The sequence below is a fragment of the Heptranchias perlo genome, chromosome 4, assembly GCF_035084215.1.
Source record: "Heptranchias perlo isolate sHepPer1 chromosome 4, sHepPer1.hap1, whole genome shotgun sequence".
In the NCBI taxonomy this organism is placed as follows: Eukaryota; Metazoa; Chordata; class Chondrichthyes; order Hexanchiformes; family Hexanchidae; genus Heptranchias; species Heptranchias perlo.
The window spans coordinates 114,021,275-114,042,827 of NC_090328.1; the positions used below are offsets into that span (position 1 = coordinate 114,021,275).

At 42.6% G+C, this 21,553-nt stretch overlaps 1 protein-coding gene across 2 annotated transcripts in view; it reads right to left on the reverse strand.

The window, feature by feature from the left end:
- LOC137321188 (coiled-coil domain-containing protein 171-like) overlaps positions 1 to 21,553 on the reverse strand; it is a 218,963-nt gene that overhangs the window by 32,249 nt on the left and 165,161 nt on the right. For both annotated transcript variants that reach the window (XM_067983472.1, XM_067983471.1), the window contains one exon: positions 4,335 to 4,466. In XM_067983472.1, the coding sequence (XP_067839573.1) occupies positions 4,335 to 4,466 (132 nt within the window). The remainder of the gene's footprint in view (positions 1 to 4,334; positions 4,467 to 21,553) is intronic.

Genomic DNA, 21,553 nt, shown 5'->3' on the forward strand with positions numbered 1-21,553 from the left:
TGTGTAAATGCCAGCATATACTTGCTTCAATCACTGACCTGATGGGATTCCTCCCCTGTTGCAGAATAGAGTTAATGAGAGGATGACAGTGCAGCTAGAGAGCTAGCAGCAGTGGGAGACGCACAAACGTTGGTACCACAAGACATGCACAAGGTACAGCTGGCTTTTACTGTAAAACTTCCAGGACGGAAGTCTCACAAATGATGGCTGGGTGGCATCTGGTGGTTGACTGCTGCTGGTGGCTCGCTTCTTGTGGCTAGCTACTGATGGCTGAGGGCTATCTGGGTGCTAATGGTAGCTGGCTGACTGATTTCTATTCTCCTGTTGCTAGCTGGTTAGCTTGATTCAGCTACTCACTGGATAAAGTCAACGATGCAGCAGCAGAGCGTGTTTTGTATGTTTTAATTTTATGGTGCGTTTTTGTACATCATAAAGCTGTATACACTTCATAAAATACTTATGTAAATATAAACAGTATATTCCAAAATGTAATACAGCATAAATAATCAATCTTTTCTGGGTGCTCCCAGACCTGTGGTGAAAATAATTCTCTGTACGATGTACACTCCATGGTGGCATACTTGCCAATTGCCACTGCAGCCTTGTTCTCGAGCAGAAAACTGCGATATAGTACTTACCTCTCAAGGTTGTGAGAGGTATCTTTCCCTTCTTTGCGGGCAGAAACACCAGTTCTCACCTCAAGTAAAATACTCACTTTTTGATTATCATTCCTAGCTGAATAATTTTGCATGAGTTTTTTTATGATTGACCTTTAACAAGAATTTAACAAGATAAATTGGCCTTTTTGCTTGTGTTGCTTAATTCATTTTTGGAGGGGCAGGAATGCTCAAAGCAGAGACGAGCATGGATGTTTGTGCTGTCCATTGACATTACACCACTTTATTCTCACTTCTACTTTACTAACATTACTGATGACAGCACTTTTGATCCCTATGGGTCCAAAAGGTGTAAAAATGTCATTTACCTCAAAATAATTTTGTTTTTAATCCATTGTAATTGTGTGGGCTTCATTCATTCAAATTAATCAATTTTTTTTAAAGTTCTGAAAATTGCTACCTTTCACCTGTTGGTCCATTGCTGGTACTGAAATAGAGGGAGTTTCACTATCAGAATCCCTTGAAAAATCAACCTGTTAAAAAGAATTAGGGGGAATTTGAGCCCCCTTCAAATTTTTTTTTAAAGAATCAGTTTGCTCAAGTGTCACCACACCCCAGCATTTGCAATCATGATGTTCTCTCGAGGTTCTAGGGGAGGTTTTAAAGCATGAAACATAGAAAGGGTGATGGATACTAGTTAGCGCCCATACTGTCCTTTGAAGCTTTTGGAATTATTTTATAATTCAGGAGAATAGAATTCCCTTTTAATTGTTATTCAATGCCATTTACCCAGTGGAGATTAATGGACATTTTTTACTTGCTAGTTATATTGTTTGACGCAACCACAAATTCTGTAACCAGCAGACAAGGACTCAAGCTCGGGAGAGGAAAGGTGAACAGTTTACATTTAACACAGATGGTGAATATATAGAAGTGTATCCCCAGGGAGCCAGATTATATTGGCAAATTCAACTGCGAGCTTAAGATTTTTTTTGGCAAAAGGAATGGTATGTAATAAATATGGTCAGGGGGACGATTTTCAATGGCTGGCCGCCCATTTCTCACTTGAGAAACAGAGAGGGGGCAGCTTGGCCACTCCATTAACACCCAAGACCTGCCTGATGCCAGTCTGTAATTGGGCGAGAGGCCCTCCTGCCTGATGCAGGTCTATAAATGGGCGAGAGGCCCTCCTGCCCGATGCAGGTCTATAAGTGGGCGAGAGGCCCTCCTGCCTGATGCAGGTCTATAAATGGGCGAGAGGCCCTCCTGCCTGATGCAGGTCTATAAATGGGCGAGAGGCCCTCCTGCCCAATGCAGGTCTATAAATGGGCGAGAGGCCCTCCTGCCTGATGCAGGTCTATAAATGGGCGAGAGGCCCTCCTGCCTGATGCGGGTCTATAAATGGGCGAGAGGCCCTCCTGCTTGATGCGGGTCTGTAAATGGGCGAGAGGCCCTCCTGCCTGATGCAGGTCTGTAAATGGGCGAGAGGCCCTCCTGCCTGATGCGGGTCTGTAAATGGGCGAGAGGCCCTCCTGCCTGATGCAGGTCTATAAATGGGCGAGAGGCCCTCCTGCCTGATGCGGGTCTGTAAATGGGCGAGAAGCTCTGCTGCCTGATGTGGGTCTGTAAATGAGCAAGAGAACCGCCTGATGTGGGTCTGTAAATGGGGGAGAACACCGCCTGGTGCAGGTCTGTAAATGGGCGAGAGAAACGCCTGCTTATAACAGGTGGGAGGCTGCTTAAATATGTAAATCGGGATCCTATGCTGGGTTGTCGTACCCTGAATGCAATTTTCAGGTACATATGGACGGTGCATATGCCGTGCACACTCCGCCCATTTGTACCAGGCAGTAAGCAGCCCAATTAGCGCCCCTCACTGAGACCACTGGAGGCTGCACAAAAAGCAACCCAGGAATCTTTCAGGTTTTTTTTTAAGTGGGCCCAGGAAGAGCAGGCCCCCCCCTCCCAAAAATTCCACCCACCCAGAACTGGCCAGCTGTAGTGGGGCACCGACTTGCCACCCACAGCTCACCATGAGCCTGATGCCGACACGAATGCCATGGGCGGTCGATGCACCCATGGAATGTTTTGAATAGTTGGACCAGCCAGATTGACCACAGTGGTCTTTTTGACTCCTATACATTCCTATGTTACTATCTTTAATCTGCAAGTGTTGATGATATAATTAGAGGCAATACCTCAGAAGAATTAGTGAGCCAAATAGTACAAGAGAACTCAATTAGCATCAATCAGCTGAAGTTAAAGTATCCTAGGTCATGGTAGTTAGCAACCAATGCTAATTTAAATACTTTATACAATCAGAAACAACAAATCCTTCAAGCCAGTACAGTAGCTGCAAGAATGCCATCAGGACTCACTGTTTAAACAAATCATAAAACAAAAATAAAACAGAAAACATCGAGTCTACAACACAGAAACAGGCCCAACTGGTCTGCTTGCATTTATGCACGAGGGAGAAATGAATAGAAGTATTTGCTGCTAAGGTTAGTTGAAGAAGGGTCGGAGGAGGCTTGTGTGGAGCATAAGCACCGGCATAGACCTGTTGGGCCGAATGTAATTATCAGTACAATTGAATACTGTTGTAAGAACATTGATGAGAATTTCCCCAAATAGTTTTGTTACTAAGTCGTGACTATCTAATATGATCCATGATCTGCAACAGTAGCAGGTTCATTATACTGTAAAACTTGGCATTTTGGAATATAAGCTTTGACATTAAAAAGTTTTTTGAAAAGGAAGAAAAGTTGGGTATGAATGCATTTCTATTCTTCCCAGGCTACCAATTTAACAAGTGGATATATAATTAAACAAAGTAGGTTTTTCGTGTCCTTGATTATATGATTATTAAGGGAATTTCATGTCATTATTTAATATACTTTTGCCATTATCTATGTCTCCACTGGGGTTATAGGTTTACAGTTGATCTTAAATGTTTTCAAATGCTGAAATCAACCAGTATTTCTTTCATTCAGATTTGTCTTTAATAGTAGTTGATCATAATTGAAAATTGTTAATAGTTGTATTAAATATATAAACTGCGAACTTGGTGATTCTTATGTAGTGTATTTTATTAAACTGAGCATCCTGGTGGAATTGCTACAAATTTATCGGATTTCATCATTTTCAAACTAAGATTAATTACCTTATACAGCTGTGTAAATTTCCTCAATGTACAAACCTAAAATTCTCAAAGTCTGGGTACCAAATTAGCTGTTAATTAACCATTTAAAATGTGCAGTACATGGTATAGCAATAGTATGTGCATTTTATTTTCTCTCTCTCTCTCTCTCTCGAGATATTTTTTCTTTCCAATATTGTGTTATAAAGTAGTGTGGCATACTCTATGTGCAGTAGGCACATTTACACTAAGGTCTTTTTCTTTTTTTATTGTTGTATTCAGAAATATTGTATTCCAGCTTGATAACAGTGGTATTTTTCATATTCATAGCAGCATTTCCAGTAACTGCTTTTGCTTAAATTACCATGCAGAATAGGGCAAATCAGGGTCAGTTCATGTCAGCTACTTCAATCTGGGGAACTTCATCAGCCTTTGTTTCAAGGCATTATGCAAAGAAAACTGACATTAAGGGAGCCTTAACTGACAGCAAATGAAATCAATCAGCGAATCACTAAGCCATAATAAACAATCAGCTGCTGAGTTCTAGATTAACTCTGTGCACTGTGGCAGACCCTAACCTGGAATGAAGCAACCTCCAGTCCATCCTTAAGCCCCTTTGCTCCAAAGGTCTCCAGGTGCAGCTCCGGTAGCTGCAGAGTGAAGTCATTTCTTGCTGTCACAGACCATGACAGTGAGATCTGATCTCTGACCTGAGGAAGAGAAAACAGCATCAATGGTAATTCCCCTTCAGACACATTAACTAGGATGAACTGGGTCCCCTCGAGTCCGTTGAGTGGACTTGCATTGATCGCTAGGCCTGAAATCCATGAATAAATTTAAGACTAATTGATTTTTTGTTGCAAATAAATCAGTAAGTCAGAACAGCCACTGAGAATTTTAAAAAGATAGTGTAGTATTATCTGATTGAATTTTTTTTTTAAAAAGTTGCCAGGAGTCTTTCTCAAGTCACTAAAATACTTTTCTTAAACCCTTGAGCAGTTAAATTCTTATGACCAAGTCTATAAGAAGCTTTTCAAAGCACTGTGGTTAAGCAGTCTCTAGGCCATGCCCTTGCATTTAAAAACATTGCACAGTAAAACATTAAAGACAAGCGCAAGTTATATACATGCAGTAACTGGTTTTGATCTTGAAGGATTTAACAAGCAAGCTGTTAGTATCACACTGCCACCCTGTGGAAAAAGACACTTTTCTTTCACTAAGTTATAGAACGAGTCAACCATCTGCAACACAAGTCTTACCAAGGTTAGAACATTTTTACGAAACAGTGACATTAATAATAAACTCACAGAAGTACTAATTTCAACAAAGATATGCAGACTTTTTCATAGCAATTAGTAACCATCTTTGGAAGTAAGTGAGACTTGGCTTATTTGAATGCAAAGTAATTGATTAAAAATCATTGCAAGATATAATTTGCAGTTTCAGAATCTAGTCCAGCATGGAAAGAAAATGTATCTAGACACAGAAATAACAATTATTTATTTTGGAAAACTGGCTGAAATATATACTTTCTTGTCTAATTTCACTGAGTATATTCAACAGAAATAGGTGTTGTTTACTAAAATACAGATGAAAAATAGTCAATGGAAATCCAGTACTGTTGGTGTTAGTGGCCAATGAATAAGTTGGCATGAATTAGTGGTGTGTTGATCATCACAGCTATTTCAGCACTTAGTTTTACCTCACATCAAAATTAATTCTGGTGTGTATTATTCAACAGAAATACAGACTTCTTGTTCATCACTATTTCTTCATGAAAGTCTTTAATGTTGCACTTCTAGAAACAAATTTGTGTTTTTCTTCAGCACTAAAAGCTTTAGGTACATTCAAGCTAATAAGATCCTTTCAAATGAATTACCATTCCACTATACAGATATGTATAAGTGTTAATTCTACTGTTAAATGTCAGTACTAAAAATATAGAAAATCAAGAAAATGTGATAGATTGTAACAGTTGTATGATTCCAGAGAAAGTAAGCAATATTACATAGTAATTTTAGAGAAAGTAGGCACCATTATATATCGAAATCTCATAATACAATTACCTTTGGGTCATTTGTAAAAATGAATCGTGTAAAATGTGCATATAAAAAATGGTAGTGCCTAAGTAATCTGCCTATACTGTTAAAGGGCAATTTTTCCAGACAAAAAAGGCTGCTAGATAAACAAGTCAGATCTACATAAATGCCATAAATGTTGTGTGGAGTTGCATTAGAAAATCAAGAATTCTGGATGAACATAAATTAGATGAATAGATTCATGCTGTATAGGACATTTAGTGCTAGATTTTACTGCCCTTGTACAATTTTGTGATGGTATTAATGTTAGGGTCTGTGGTAGAAATGTAAATTCGCACTGTTTAAACTGGAAACCACAGTTCTCTCTACACCCATTAACATTAGCACTTGACATCTGCATTGTGCTGCTATGTGGGGGGCATTATCAGTGTGGCTCCTAGTTTTATTTTAAATGGGTGCACCTACCTTATTCTGCACATCACCCCTACTCGTACTTTAGAGCAGTATAAAATCGTGTCTCTTGCCTTTTATTGAAAATGCTTAAGACATTTATTAAAAAGAACTACAGACCACTGATCTGATGGATCAGGAACTTCCAATTGTCTTCAGCCCTTTCTTGTGTTCCTAATATACAGCACTCGGATGTAATTCTGGCATGTCCAAAGTAAAGCGGGACAGGAGCATATTTAAATAAAAAGATTACTCATTCTGGGACATGAACTGGACGTTGCATGGCACGTGGGAACAACGTTTTGCGACACATCACATGAAATTGTGTTTTTGTCCCTACTGATACCTGACACACTACATAAAAAAAACTCAGTAACTATTCATATCTCTGTCCAGCTGCTGATTTTAGGTGCACAAAAATTAGAATTCAATCTATTTCACTGCCATATCATACTTCCCACAAAAATAAAAGTTCTTGAATTAATTCTACTTTAAATATTTACACTAGTGTAACAAATCATAATATTTACAGCTCAATGTGTTACAAAAATATACAAACAAAACAGCTGCTTTGTCCCAAATGTACTGGATCATCTTAAAATATCCCAAAAAGTATCAAATATCTTTCTTCATTTGTGATCCCAGGTCAGTTGTATTATGCCCAAAAATGAGAAGTTTGGAATATTCCAGTGTAGGAACGTGCCGTCTCTTTATTCTAATTTCCAAATAGCCTTAAAATCTTACTTCTCATGTGTAATATTAGAAATGCAATTTGTTCAAAAAAATCTAATCATCATTCACTTCTCAAAGAATCACCTTCTAATAATAATACAAGATAGTCAATGATAATCTTCCACATAAAATTTCTATCAAACAAGTACTGTAGTAATAACGTATTATACTTGGTTTTAAAATGTTATTTTGTAAAATTACTTTTTTAAATAATGAAATTATAGAAATAAATATAGTATTCAAAATACTTGAATAAATAATTATTAAAAGAGAAGGCACATCTAAGAGTTGTAATTTTTATTCAAAGTACTCCCCAATTTTGTACAGAAAATAACAAATCACCAAAATTTTGTTTGACTTCTTTTAAAAGAACAGATTTTCTCAGACGCTGGAAGGTATGCGAGATTGGGTTTTCCCTCCCTGCTAGGTCACTCCATGCACACAGATAACTTCACTGCTATCTTAAGTAGTGGAGCAAGAGCCTGAAGTGTGGATGTGGGCCCTAATTGCACTGAATATTCCTAATCTGGATTAATCATTAAGATAATCAAGTTTGCAGATGCAGGATTTTCATAGAATCATAGAAAGTTACGGCACAGAAGGAGATCATTCGGCCCATTGTGTTTATTGGATTTTGGGTTTATTTAGCATGAAGAGAATGCAATTTATAAAAATATGTACTTTCAGAATAGGTTTCATTAATTTGGGAGTTAATGTTATAGTAAGAATTTTAAGATATAAAAATGTCTTTTTCTCATTTACTTCAAGTGTGGTCAACCTTTCAAATCTCAAACGCCAGGAACAGAAATTGTATCCTGATAAAGAGCCACATGTTTTAAATATAGTATGCTAGCTTCTTCACAGATATCCTCACTGCAAATACAGCCAGTACAAGTAACCAAGCAAGAGTTTTTTAAAATAGCACAACAATGACTTGCATTGTTTCCAACTATTTTCTTGAAATTTGAATTACTCTGATGCGCATTTCTTTCCGTCTCGACCTCTCTTGTTGCCCCTTTCCTCTCTCATCCCCTTCTCTGTCTTTCTCCCCTTTCCCATTGTATCTTTTCATTTCTCCCTGCGCATGTGTGATTCTCTCTCCCTCCCTCCTCCATTTAATTCTCCCTTGTGTCCCATTGCCTCTTCTTCCCTCTGCCTTTCTATTTCTCTCTCTCCAATAGTTACCAGAGATGGTTTTGTTTCTTAAACTTTTTTCAAAATTTGTCAGCAATGTCCTGCTCAGGATTCAGCAGATCTCGCAGACGCCAACGAAAGCTAAGGGATAATTCTTTTAAAACCCTTTCTGTGGAGCCCAGAGGAGCAGAAGCCCGCTCCAATCCCCCCCTCCCAGGACTTACCCGAAGGTCGCTACCGGTGATGCAGACAGCCCGATATTGAATGTCTTTTCTCAGGCGAGCTGCCTGTGGAGCTGCGTATGTCGATGAGGCCCGAGGCAAATTTCCATATTTGAAAAGGGTGATTTAACACACGTTAAATCCCTAATTTACATATTTAAAGGGCCCAGCGTCTGTTTTAGGCATTCATCTGGGACACCAAAAAAAGGGCCCCACAAATTTAGTAGTGGGACCAACGCCTGTGCACATTGGGTGCAGCCCGTTCCACTGCTAAATTGGTATGCTTTGCGCCTGATTTACAGCCGAAATAACAGGCGCACATATACCAATTTCTACCTCCATATCTGTAATAGCCACACAGATTTTTTTTCTTGACAGTTTATTTATATAACACAACAGAATATTATAAACAGGGTCATATCACAGAGTCTTGCTGCCAGAACTTTGTTGAATTTATTGTGATGCATGGCCCCTTTAAACTGTTATTCTTCTGCTTTACACAATACGTTGCCAGTAACAACTTATTGAGTGGCTCAATAGTACAGGGACTGTTGAAGAAAAAAAAACAGGGCTTTGAGGGCAGAAAGGAGAGAAACTGTGATCTAAGTAATGCTGATCATTACTTAAGAGTGCAATTCTAAAATCCAATTTTAGAAAGTAAAGGCATGACTTGTATAAAAAGTAATTTGTTTTCTGAGGAAAGTATTACAAAAAAAAACCCATGTTTTCCTTTTTCTTTTATTAAGCTTTCCTTTTATTCCAGGGCTTTGACTCTAGGACTTGGGATTTCACATTTCCCCTGTTGCTCTGCACAAGTATCATCAATATCTTGGCCGAGCAAAGATATCTACAAGATAGAAATACTGTGATGCAATTTTTATGGAAATGCTGGGTCTTCAGTGAACTAATTTTTCATGCTCTGGGCTGGACACGAGCCGTACGGAATGTACAAGAGCATATCTCCTAGGAGGCTATCAGACCTGCATGCATACACATTTTTTGCTGGTAACAATTATCACAAAAATGAACGTGTTCAGCAAGGGTCTACTCATCTCTAGCTCTGTAGTAAATGTATAATTAAATATTAAAATACTTCTGAAAAATCTTTCTTTAGCCTTTTTACAGAAATTCAGGCTGATAAAAGATAAAACTCAAGTGAATTAAAGTGCTCAGATTTTATCAACATCAAACCACAAGTGATTTTTTTTTTGCCGTCTCCATCTCCCAGCTACAGTCAATAGATCTAAATATTTTACTGCACCCTGGCCAATTTATTGTTTGATGTTTAAAAACTCACCAAAAATCAAAGAAAATTCATTAAATCAGAGCCCTCCAATGAGTTGCTATCATCTTTGAAAGTTGAGTTTAACTGCAATATTGATAATTCTCTTTTTTCTGTGACAACAGCCACTAGGGAAATGTTTGGTGTCAGAATACAAAAGAAGATTGCCAATAACAGCAGGGAACAATGTACATATGACACCAAAGACCAAACAGTGTGGTATCCTACACTGTGTTCCTGTCAATAATATCTGACCTACTACTCCTTTCTCTCCCCTTCCTGACCTCCTCCAAGCAAAGTAGATAATATCCCTATGATATCCCTTTTCTTTCTTTTTTCTACATTAAAGGGTATATATTTTAACAGGTTTTGCATTAATATGCATTTATTGGATGAAGTCGAGCTTTGGTGGGGGAAAAAAAAAATCAGCAAACTAAAATCAGCAAGACTTCATTAATGCTACCCTGAACAATTGCACTTGTGTAACTTGTGAAAGTACATATATGGTACAAATAATGAATATATGTAACCGCATATTTCAGTCATAACACTTCTTTGGGTGAGTGAATATTTACATTTTAATTTCAGAGTGAATGCCAGTCTTCAATACCAGCAGTGTGTTGAATTTACAGCATCTGCATTTCACTGCCAGATTTTCAATCAACATTTTCACATTTTTGATGTACTTTACAGTCATAAAGCTAAAAGATTTTTTCTGAGATTTCACTACTTCTGGCCAAAAGAAACCTCATCTGCGTGGCTGTATCATTTCATTGAAATTATATTGAGGATTTGTAATGAGATTGCAACTCTGAAGGAAATTGAAGACAACTTTACATTGTGGTTACTATTAAAACGCACTTTGCACTTAGTATTGTGAGCTAAAATTATTATATTCTTTAAAACTGCTACTATAAATAGACCGCACAGTGGATAACTGTGGAATATCATCTTATCCCAAATGCAAGGCAAATCTTCATAACTGATTTGTAATTTTGTCACTTGTGTTATGCATTCTTCTTTGCCAAAAGGGTAAAAATAGTATTTTACATCTACCTGTACTTCTTGTTCGATCATTCAAACAAAAAATAACAAGAACCTTTACAACATTGGATAAATACCCCATTATAGGACAACTATAAAAATTTACTTGGACAATTTACTTCAATTCGCAATAATGAACATTAAGGGTAGAAAAATGTAGAAAACCATGGAACGTTTCTTAATTATACATAAAAAAAACTGAAATATTGTAACACTACTACAATTTACGTCAGTAAAGAGCCACTGCAGTCTTTAAAAGTGTAAGAGACTCTTTAAATTATTTTACCTTACAAACCCAACCACAGCGTCTTTCACTAATAACAAAGAACGTATCAGGATTATGTATAAAATTCTGCAAAATTTTTAACGGATAAATTAAATTATAGAATACAAAAACTGTAATAACTAGAACAGGTCAATCTCATTTTAGGGGCTCGAATTTAGCAGGCCTGCGGGTTCCCAGCGGGTGGTCCTCCGGGAGCGTCGAAAACGCGAACGGCGAAATTAGTGGGTTGCCCACGCGATCGTAGCAGGCAACACACTAATAGGAATCAATTACCTGCTCCTCCGGGGTCCACGGCGCTGGCCTGCGCGTCGGTCGGGCTGCGCATGCGCAGTACGATCTGTCAGCTGGAGGCTCTCTAGTTAAAGGGGCAGTCCTCCACTGACAGATGCTGCAACCAATGGGACAAATTGCAGCATGGAGCAGCCCAGGGGGAAGGCTGCTCCCAGTTTAATGATGCCTCACCCCAGGTATCATCAGATGGGGTGAGGAGGAGGGGGAGGACACAGATCTTCCCCCCGGCGGGCGGGAGGAAGCAGCCTGCCTCTGTCACCAAGAAGGCCTGGCTCGAGGTGGCAGAGGGGGTCACCTGCGCCACCAACATATCGCCCACCTGCATACAGTGCAGGAGGCGCTGCAATGACCGCAGTAGGTCAGCCACAGTGAGAACACGAAGTCTTTCCCCTACACTCCGTCTGCCACAACACTGCCCCCACCCCAAATCTCCTTCGGCACCGCCAACACTATTCTGTCACATCACCCTTCATGCCCACTCACACCCCATCCTCATCTTACCTCCACCTACTCACCTCGCCAGTACTCATCCTGCCACTAACACGCGACCCAATCCTCATACAATCTCATGGCTCCATCCCATACTCACCCTCTCGTGCATCTCCCTCACGGCCAGCCTCACTCAACCTGCCACCACCTGTGCTGCAGCCACAGGGCATGCATCACATATGTGCAGTAGGCAGCGTAAGGCAAACGTCTCGTCAGCATGAAGGGGGTGCACAAGGGTGTCTGAGGGTTTGTCATGGGTGTTACCCATATTGAATTTCAGAGCCACAAACAGCACACATTATATTGACACCACCACTGCCATGTCTCCGCGAATCCTGTCCATTGTGTCCAATAATGCCCGCTCCTGGGTATCACTATGAGGACCCACCACTGATGCCACCCATCGTGTTACTGCAGAGTAGGTGCAGGTGTATTTGCAGGGCTCGTCCGCGCAGACGACTGAGAGACATCGGCGGTGTAGCCGGCTGCACCCTGGAAGGATGCGGAGGAGAAGGTGTGGAGGACAGTGGTGACTTTGCCAGCGACAGGTAAGCAGTTGGTGCTGGGGCCAGCCAGGAGCAGCTCGGCATGAAAGACGCTGCAGATCTCCACGACTACATGTCGAGCGAATCTGCGCCTCCCTGTGCACTGCTGCTCGGAGAGGTCCGGGGAGCTGCGCCTCGGTCTGTGGACCCTGTGGCGAGGGTAGTGCCCTCTGCGACGCGTCTCTCTCTGCGGTAGCCCTCCCTCCTGCTGTGCAGGTGGGCGTGCAACCACACCGTGTTGGGGGGATCCACGTCTCTGCGGCGGACGGCGTGGACTGCGAGGCTGCTGGTGGTGGTCATGCTCTTCGTCCTCCGAGGGTGTCCACACACCACCCAACTGGCAGGTGTTGGTCTGAGGGGTTGTGCAGGGTAGGTGTGTGGGTCCTCGGACTGGGGCTGCGGTTTCGTGTCGGTCTGTCCTCTGGCTTGGCCGGGGGGTGGTGGGGGGCAGGGGTTGCCCTATGTGACGCGGTGGCCTCCTGCGTGGGTGAGGGCTCTCCCCCGTGGAGCGCACCTTGGCACCTGCCACAGGCTGCTGGCTGCAACACGCCTGGTTTGAAGGGTCCTGTTTCCCCCAGTGTGGGAAACTGACTGCTTTGAACCTAAAATCCCACACTTCCTCTTTTGACAGCTGCTTCAGCTCATTAACTGACCACAACGAGCAGGTTAAGTGCTCTCAAGTGGAACCCCGCTGGCTTTAATTGCCTGCGGGATTCCCACCAGCGGGGCTTTCGCGCGCAGCCCCGCACGTCAGCGCGGTACCCGGAAGTGGCCGGGATTTCGTCCGAATCCGGTCACGTGATCGGAGATCGGGATTTTCGGGGCCCCCCCGCTGGAAACCCGCAGGTAACTCGACCCTAAAATCGAGCCCTAGGTGTTCTTTAACTCTTTGAACCGCTGCAGTCCTTGTGCTGAAAGTACTCCAATGATGGTGTTAGGTAGAGAATCCCTGGATTTTGACCCCACAATGATGAAGGAACATCAATTTATGTCCAAGTCAGGATGGTGTGAGACTTAGAATGGAACTTGAAGTGATCATGTTCCCACAATCATTGTTCTTGATGTTCATTGTGATAGAGGTCATGGGGCAGAGAGGTACTGATGAAGTATGCTTGGTGTATACCATATTAGTATAAGCATCAAAAGAGGCATCCAGGACACTTTGCCTAATACCTGTTGATGGCCCTTTTACCAAATTGGTATGCCCGAAAAGCAGGTCTACATGCGGCCTAACCCGCAGTCCTTAAAGGGACCGCTGCGGGGCCACTAAAAAAGTAAGTTTTTCAAAATTGCATACTCTCCCGATCGTTGCCTCCCTTCCCTGTCCTGATTGCTGCTTCCCCCACGCCCCCCAACTCTCCCGATCGTTGCTTCCCCCTCCCTCACTCTCCCGATCGCTGCTTCCCCCCTCCCTCACCCTCCTGATCACTGCTTCTCCCCCCACTCTACCGATCGCTGCTTCCCCCCTTCCCTCACTCTCCCGATCGCTGCTTCCCCCTCCCTCACCCTCCTGATCACTGCTTCCTCCCTCACTCTACCGATCGCTGCTTCCCCCCTTCCCTCACTCTCCCGATCGCTGCTTCCCCCCTCCCTCACACTCCCGATCACTGCTTCCTCCCTCACTCTACCGATCGCTGCTTCCCCCCTTCCATCACTCTCCCGATCGCTGCTTCCCCCCCCCACTCTACCGATCGCTGCTTCGCCCCTTTCCTCATTCTCCTGATCGCTGCCTCGCCTCCCTCACTCTCCCGATCACTGCCTCGCCTCCCTCACTCTCCCGATCGCTGCTTCGCCTCCCTCACTCTCCCGATCGCTGCCTCGCCTTCCTCACTCTCCCGATCGCTGCCTCGCCTCCCTCACTCTCCCGATCGCCGCCTCGCCTCCCTCAGTCTCCCGATCGCCAACATGCAGCGGCCCACAATTGAAATGGGCTTCGTCAGCAAGCTGCCTGGGGAAGCCCTGTAGACACCTGGGGCTCGATTTTAGGATCGTGTTTCCGGCGGGTTCCCAGCGGGGTGGCCCCGAAAATCCCGATATCCGGTCACGTGACCGGATCGCGACGAAATCCCGGCCACTTCCGGGTACCGCGCTGACATGCGGGGCTGCGCGCGCAAGCCCCGCTGGTGGGAATCCCGCAGGCAATTAAAGCCAACGGGGTTCCACTTGAGTATACTTACCTTGCTCGTTGTGGTCAGTTAATGAGCTGAAGCAGCTGTCAAAAGAGGAAGTGTGGGATTTTCGGTTCAAGGCAGTGAGTTTCCCACACTGGGGGAAACAGTCTCCCTCCAACCAGGCGTGTTGCAGCCAGCAGCCTGTGGCAGGTGCCAAGGTGCGCTCCACGGGGGAGAGCCCTCAGCCACGCAGGAGGCCACCGCGTCACATAGGGCAACCCCTGCCCTCCACCACCCCCCGCCAAGCCAGAGGACAGACCGACACGAAACCACAGCCCCAGTCCGAGGAACCACACACCTACCCTGCACAACCCCTCAGACCAACACTTGCCAGTTGGGTGGTGTGTGGAGACCCTCGGAGGACGAAGAGCATGACCAGCACCAGCAGCCTCGCAGTCCACGCCGTCCGCCGCAGAGACGTGGATCCCCCCAACACGGTGTTGTTGCACGCCCACCTGCACAGCAGGAGGGAGGGCTACCGCAGAGAGAGACGCGTCGCAGAGGGCACTACCCTCGCCACAGGGTCCACAGACCGAGGCGCAGCTCCCCGGACCTCTCCGAGCAGCAGTGCACAGGGAGGCGCAGATTCGCTCGACATGTAGTCGTGGAGATCTGCAGCGTCTTTCATGCCGAGCTGCTCCTGGCTGGCCCCAGCACCAACTGCTTACCTGTCGCTGGCAAAGTCACCACTGCCCTCCACACCTTCTCCTCCGCATCCTTCCAGGGTGCAGCCGGCTACACCGCCGATGTCTCTCAGTCGTCTGCGCGGACGAGCCCTGCAAATACACCTGCACCTACTCTGCAGTAACACGATGGGTGGCATCAGTGGTGGGTCCTCATAGTGATACCCAGGAGCGGGCATTATTGGACACAACGGACAGGATTCGTGGAGACATGGCAGTGGTGGTGTCAATATAATGTGTGCTGTTTGTTGCTCTGAAATTCAATATGGGTAACACCCATGACAAACCCTCAGACACCCTTGTGCATCCACATATGTGGATTGGGTTGCGTGTTAGTGGCAGGGTGAGTACTGGCGAGGTGAGTAGGTGGAGGTAAGATGAGGATGGGGTGTGAGTGGGTATGAAGGGTGATGTGACAGGATAGTGTTGGCGGTGCCGAAGGAGATGTGGGGTGGGGGCAGTGTTGTGGCAGACGGAGTGTAGGGGAAAGACTTCGTGCTCTCACTTTGGCTGACCTACTTAGGTCATTGCAGCGCCTCCTGCACTGTATGCAGGTGGGCGATATGTTGGTGGTGCAGGTGACCCCCTCTGCCACCTCGAGCCAGGCCTTCTTGGTGGCAGAGGCAGACCGCTTCCTCCCGCCCGCCGGGGGGAAGATCTGTGTCCTCCCCCTCCTCCTCACCCCATCTGATGATACCTGGGGTGAGGCATCATTAAACTGGGAGCAGCCTTCCCCCTGGGCTGCTCCATGCTGCAATTTGTCCCATTGGTTGCAGCATCTGTCAGTGGAGGACTGCCCCTTTAACGAGAGAGCCTCCAGCTGACAGATCGTACTGCGCATGCGCAGCCCGACCGACGCGCAGGCCAGTGCCGTGGACCCCGGAGGAGCAGGTAATTGATTCCTATTAGTGGGTTGCCTGCTACGATCGCGTGGGCAACCCACTAATTTCGCCGAGCGTGTTGACCACGCTCCCGGAGGACCACCCGCTGGGAACCCGCAGGCCTGCTAAATTCGGGCCCCTGAAGTTTGCCGGTCTAATGTAAATGAGGCCTGAGGCCCAAAATTGGGCGGGCCTTGGGCCTACCCGTTCCGGTGCAGGGGTTGTTCCCTGTGAGCAGTTCGCACCAGCCTGCCAGCACGAACCAATTCATAGGCCGTAGAATCCAAAAACATGTTAAATTCACATGTGGTATTTTTAAAAACACACTAATATCACTATCATTTTGAATTTGTTACAGAAGTACTGCTGCAGTTCCCAGATAGGTTGGTTTTTGTGCAATTATTTTTCCACATTGAACATTTTGCTCTTAATGTTTTATCCTGCTAAAAAAAAAATAAAACCCAAACCATCCTCCCACACTCAGGAAAGCAATTCACTTCTGGCAGTGGGCATCTTCACTGACACTGAATATATCACTCTTCATTCAACCCACCACAGCAGTGAATGAAGAGATGCTCCAAAGCAATTTTCCTTTACTCTTATAGATGTCTTGAATGAACCCTGCCAAAACATATCTTCTGGGGAAAGCCAGAGGGCAAACTTGGGATTTAAATTCCAGGGCTGTAGCTGCTCGGCAGCCTCTCAATTAATTCTAATTTTCAGATGTTACATGACTTGACTGACTTTTATATAATCAATTATTAGTACAAATATATGGGGGTCCTTAAAGGAGCTCTAATGAGGTATTCATCTGATCAAGGTTTGAATTTACCCAGCAACTATAATGGCATTTCCACCACTAAAGAGATGGAGGAAAGGAAGAAAAGTAAATGACTCGACTCGGAGAGGTGTAATCCTCATACTCCACATGGATTTAGCCTCAAAGTCTATACTACAAATGGGAACAGCTGCATATTTGCCCTTTAAGAATGTGTGTGGAACAGCCCAAGGCCATGCTTATGATACCACATGGGGTTTCCTCCCACTCAACATATACACTGCTCAGTGCTATGCCTACTTGGTTCTACTTTGTTTGCTAAAACTTTGCAAAATTTAACAAAACATTCTAATATTGGCCAAGCGCATGATCACAGTACCAAAACAGTTTCCCAATCAACAAATGATACCAGCTTTATGAGAATGAAATTGGCATTCCATTACTAAAAATGTAGCTTGACTTTCAACATTGTAGCCATCGTTGTTTCGATGAAGATTAGGTCGATATATCATGAGGAGTTTACTTAATCAAGCAAGAAAAATCACTAGGACATGTTCCTTTACACTACATAAACACCTATCTGCCAATCATCTTTTTGACCAACATGGATTGTTATAATTTAACTATTACATAATGTAGAACTGTTTTCTCTCCCAGTGGTTTAACATCAGTCCCTGTAAACTGATCTTCTATCCTGAAGTTGTACCTGGTCCATAAAACACCGTAGGCAGTTGTGTGATCGAGGATTAATAATTACCCTACTTCTTACTGGATTAAACACAAGGACTAATCCCGTGATTCTGCTCTCCCAGCAGGGGAGCCGTGCTTGCATGGGTTGGAGTTGCAGCTACAACATTAGCCAACAATTCTCTGAACTGCGCTCCCTGTGAGTGTGGCTCCCTGTTGAAAGCGTGGAATTATCCTTGCACTCACTTCCAAATGCCACATGTTAAACTCAGATTAGATTTTACAGGGCAAAACAAATAATGTATTTATTTACAATTAGCTAGAAATATGAAGCATGACAAATTGCAATACGGTCAGCATAATTTTAAAATAATCCGTGATTCAACTTCTCTTTGTAAGAAGTTCTTCCAAAAAACAAAATGTCTTTTTAACTTTGAAAGATAAAGTCCTAGTTATTGGTTTGTCTTCTCATGCCATTTTGGTATTGCCATATTCACCATCATGAATCATCTCTTCCCTCATGCAGGGAATTAAAAGCAAGTCTGCCAGCCGATCATTCAAAAAGATGCAAGAGACCTGTCATAACTTACTTTTTGAAGTCAAGTTTTCAGACAAACTTATTATATTATATTCATAAATACAATTGACAATGCTACATACCCAATTATCCTAATAAATATAATTATGCAAGTGTGGATTGACAAGATTCACACGATCCAATCAGCAGATAAAATACATTTGTCTATAGATTTTACTCAATTCACAAACAATTCTTTCAGCTAAGGCATAAGCACACAATTAGTTTGTTCAGATTCAGGGAGCTCTTGCTACTTACATCAACGCAGCCATTAGCAATTTAAATCAGCAAGTCTATATGTTCTAGGATCAAAAAATACCTTCTGCTTCTTCAATCAAAAATGAAAACAGTGAAGTATGATACACAGGCATGAACATAAAATTAACAAATAGTGACTTCCTCCCCCCACCAACAAAAGAGGCATTCGATATCTATTAAACTGAAAAGCCTGGTTTAAGTTAGATTTAACAAATAATATACTAGAAATATATGGGTTCAATCTTAAAGAATTGCCTTGCCTGTTAACCACAGATCTACAAAAATGAGACCATTGGAGAGTAGATGTAAAGCAGAATAGCTGCTGTGCACTTTACTGGAGCTTCTACAGATAGTTCAGGAGCTGAGTCACTACACAGGATTACACTGCAAAGTGATTACCAATGCACCCACTCACAAAATACCTAACGTTGTTGTTAAAGTTTTTGGATTGAGACTGTGCAGAAAGTCTTGATGGGCTACACAATGTAAGCATTCATGCTTTAAAAAAAAGTTTGCTCTGTTCAGTGGTCAAGCTGTCAAGGTTTTGACTAGTCAGCATGGGGGCCAGAGTACTCTCCGCTTACTGTCCTTTCTGGTGGGAGACAAGAATGAGTATCCAGGAGAACCAGGGGATCAGTGTATCAGGATTTCCATGGACATAATAGATGCAATCAAGATCACTCTGACCTTCTCCCTCCACAACAGAACGACTTATAGATCAGAGGAAAAAGAGGGAAAGAGCAGAACAGCTTTCTTTACTAGCAAAGTGATGGACCATCCAATGCTGAGGCTCGAGTCTCTGTGGCCTACAAGTAAGAGACAAGCAGCTGTTTGATCTTCACGGCAAGTAAATCCACTTGTGACTGAGAAGTGAGCTTTCAAGATCTTAGACCTATCTTTTCATTGCAGGATTCTTCTGAATATTGACTCCAATGAATACAATTTATCAGTAGGACTTCAGCTGTAACTGGTCATAATTTGCAAGAGGACACAAACGATTGAGCACCTGCATTGTTTGAGGCAATATTGTGAGGTTGCTCACTCCCATGTCTGGCTTTAAACAAGCAAGCTGAAAAGTATAGTTCACATATGAGATGTGAGATTATTAATGACAAGACTTTGGGCACAAAGGTAAGGCCATATGGCAACATAATATACCTGCCATTTGAAAGCACAGGTGTTGAATATTGAATGTATATCATAAACTGTGCAAAACACATGAATATTAGGTTCCTCTCACATACATGATAGATAAATAATATACTCCATACTTCACTGCATATTCTGTTTGTACCATAAAAATAGACTTTTTAAATCACTTTAGTTCAGTTAATATTATAATTGTGGACAATCCTTTAATTCTTCCTGTTGGTTTGTGAACTGGCTTTCATCTCAAAAAATATTTTGTAGTCATATTGAAAAATTGCGAAGAGGACTGAACTTTACATAAGGGGACAGACAGTGTACAATACTCGGGAATGTGACTTCAGTCAATTTTGTCCTGTTAAATTTCTAGAACCATGACTTGTCAAGTGTGTAAAATTTCTAAATAAACTAAAATGTTATTGCTAAGTTCCAGTAATAATGACCTGTTCCTCACTTCAGTTCTGATTTGGCAGCCTTCCTTGAACTCCAGACAGGGATATTAAAGTGCAACAACTTCTTATCTTTACATAGCTCCTTTCATGTGAAAAAAAGTGTCCCAAGGCACTTTACAGGAGGAGCGGTGGACAGTTACATTCCCAAAAGACTACAATATTAAAATTCATAGGATTTCAATATTTACAATTTAATTTGAATGCATCATGGAGCAGGGAATGTGAACTGGCTCTGTGAAAGTTATTAAAATGTTCTTTGTGCTGTGACCAGTGGCGAAGACTGGGGATGAGTTGTTTTTTTTAAGGAAAGCAGTCTCTGTCCAAATACCAGAATCAATTATTTAAATGAAGTGTGGACCAAAAAATGTATGGTCTCCCTGTATGAAAATATATATTTAGACCATATAACAAAATACTTTATAATTCTGCTTTCAGATCTATACAAAGACAGTTAAAAGGGCACTTTATGAAACTTAGTTTTTTTACCCCCTCCCCCCCATTTTCTCCCTTTACTCTTCCTCCCCTGCAGTGACTCATGCACGCTGTGGTACTTTAGTCAAGTGGCTGTTCCATATGTGCGGGCTTCAACATTGAGTATCATACATTTCCAGCATAGGATGCTGGATTGAGAAATAATCCCAGACAATTCTCTCCAACTGTAGGTCAGAGAAGCCAATTATTGCCATATCACCACCCATCTATGCACGCCGTCAATTGCCCTAGATGAGATGCAGAGACTCAGCATAGACCAGGGACCTGGTCTGTATGGCCAAATGCCACTCTACATTGTACATACCCTCATTTTAATCACTGAGGAACTTATTAAAAAGGGGTACTTTATGCTGGATTTCTCAAATAATCAGAAATCTATAAAATGCATGTGATATCAGAGGCTGTATTACATCATCCATGATATCCATTGTTTGTATTTATTTATTGGGGATTACCGTAAATACATTTTGTACAGCAAAATGTTAATCCCATTGACTAACATTAAGCTGCATTTTTGCAGTTTCTGTATGCTCATTTAAATGTTTCTAGCTAATAAAGCCATCAACCAATTTTGCACGAGGCAATATTTATAAAAACCATATTGAAATAATAGTTACTTTACTACACAAATTTATCTACAATGGCAGCACTGTTTGAAGTAATCATTTCCATACAATTTTATTACTAATGAGCACAGAACATGTCAACTGCAAGAAAATTTACAAAGCTTAAAATCCAGCACAGCAGTTTTACATTTTTAACAAGCATGTAAATGTTATCAAAAGACATTCAAAGAACAAAACCTGTTTTAGGCAAATGAAGATTGAGAGAGGGCATAACAAAGGCCTTTAAAATATTCTGCAGCACACATAATGTAGATGTAAGCAGGTTACTTAGCTTGGATTGTGAACACAGAACTAGAGGACATAAGTGCAAAATTAGCAAGCCTGGACAAATTATGTCAATTAACTCCATTTGAAAAGGTGAATAAACACCTCGAGTAGAAACAGGATTGAAAATTGTGAAGCTAGCTATATTTAAAGATGATCAAATACCTTATGGAACATGATGGCTCCTGACCAACTGGGACCAAAGAACTGAATAATATAGGTTGTAAGTTTAGGTAAATATGCTGGAGCTTTGTTTAATTATCTTAAAG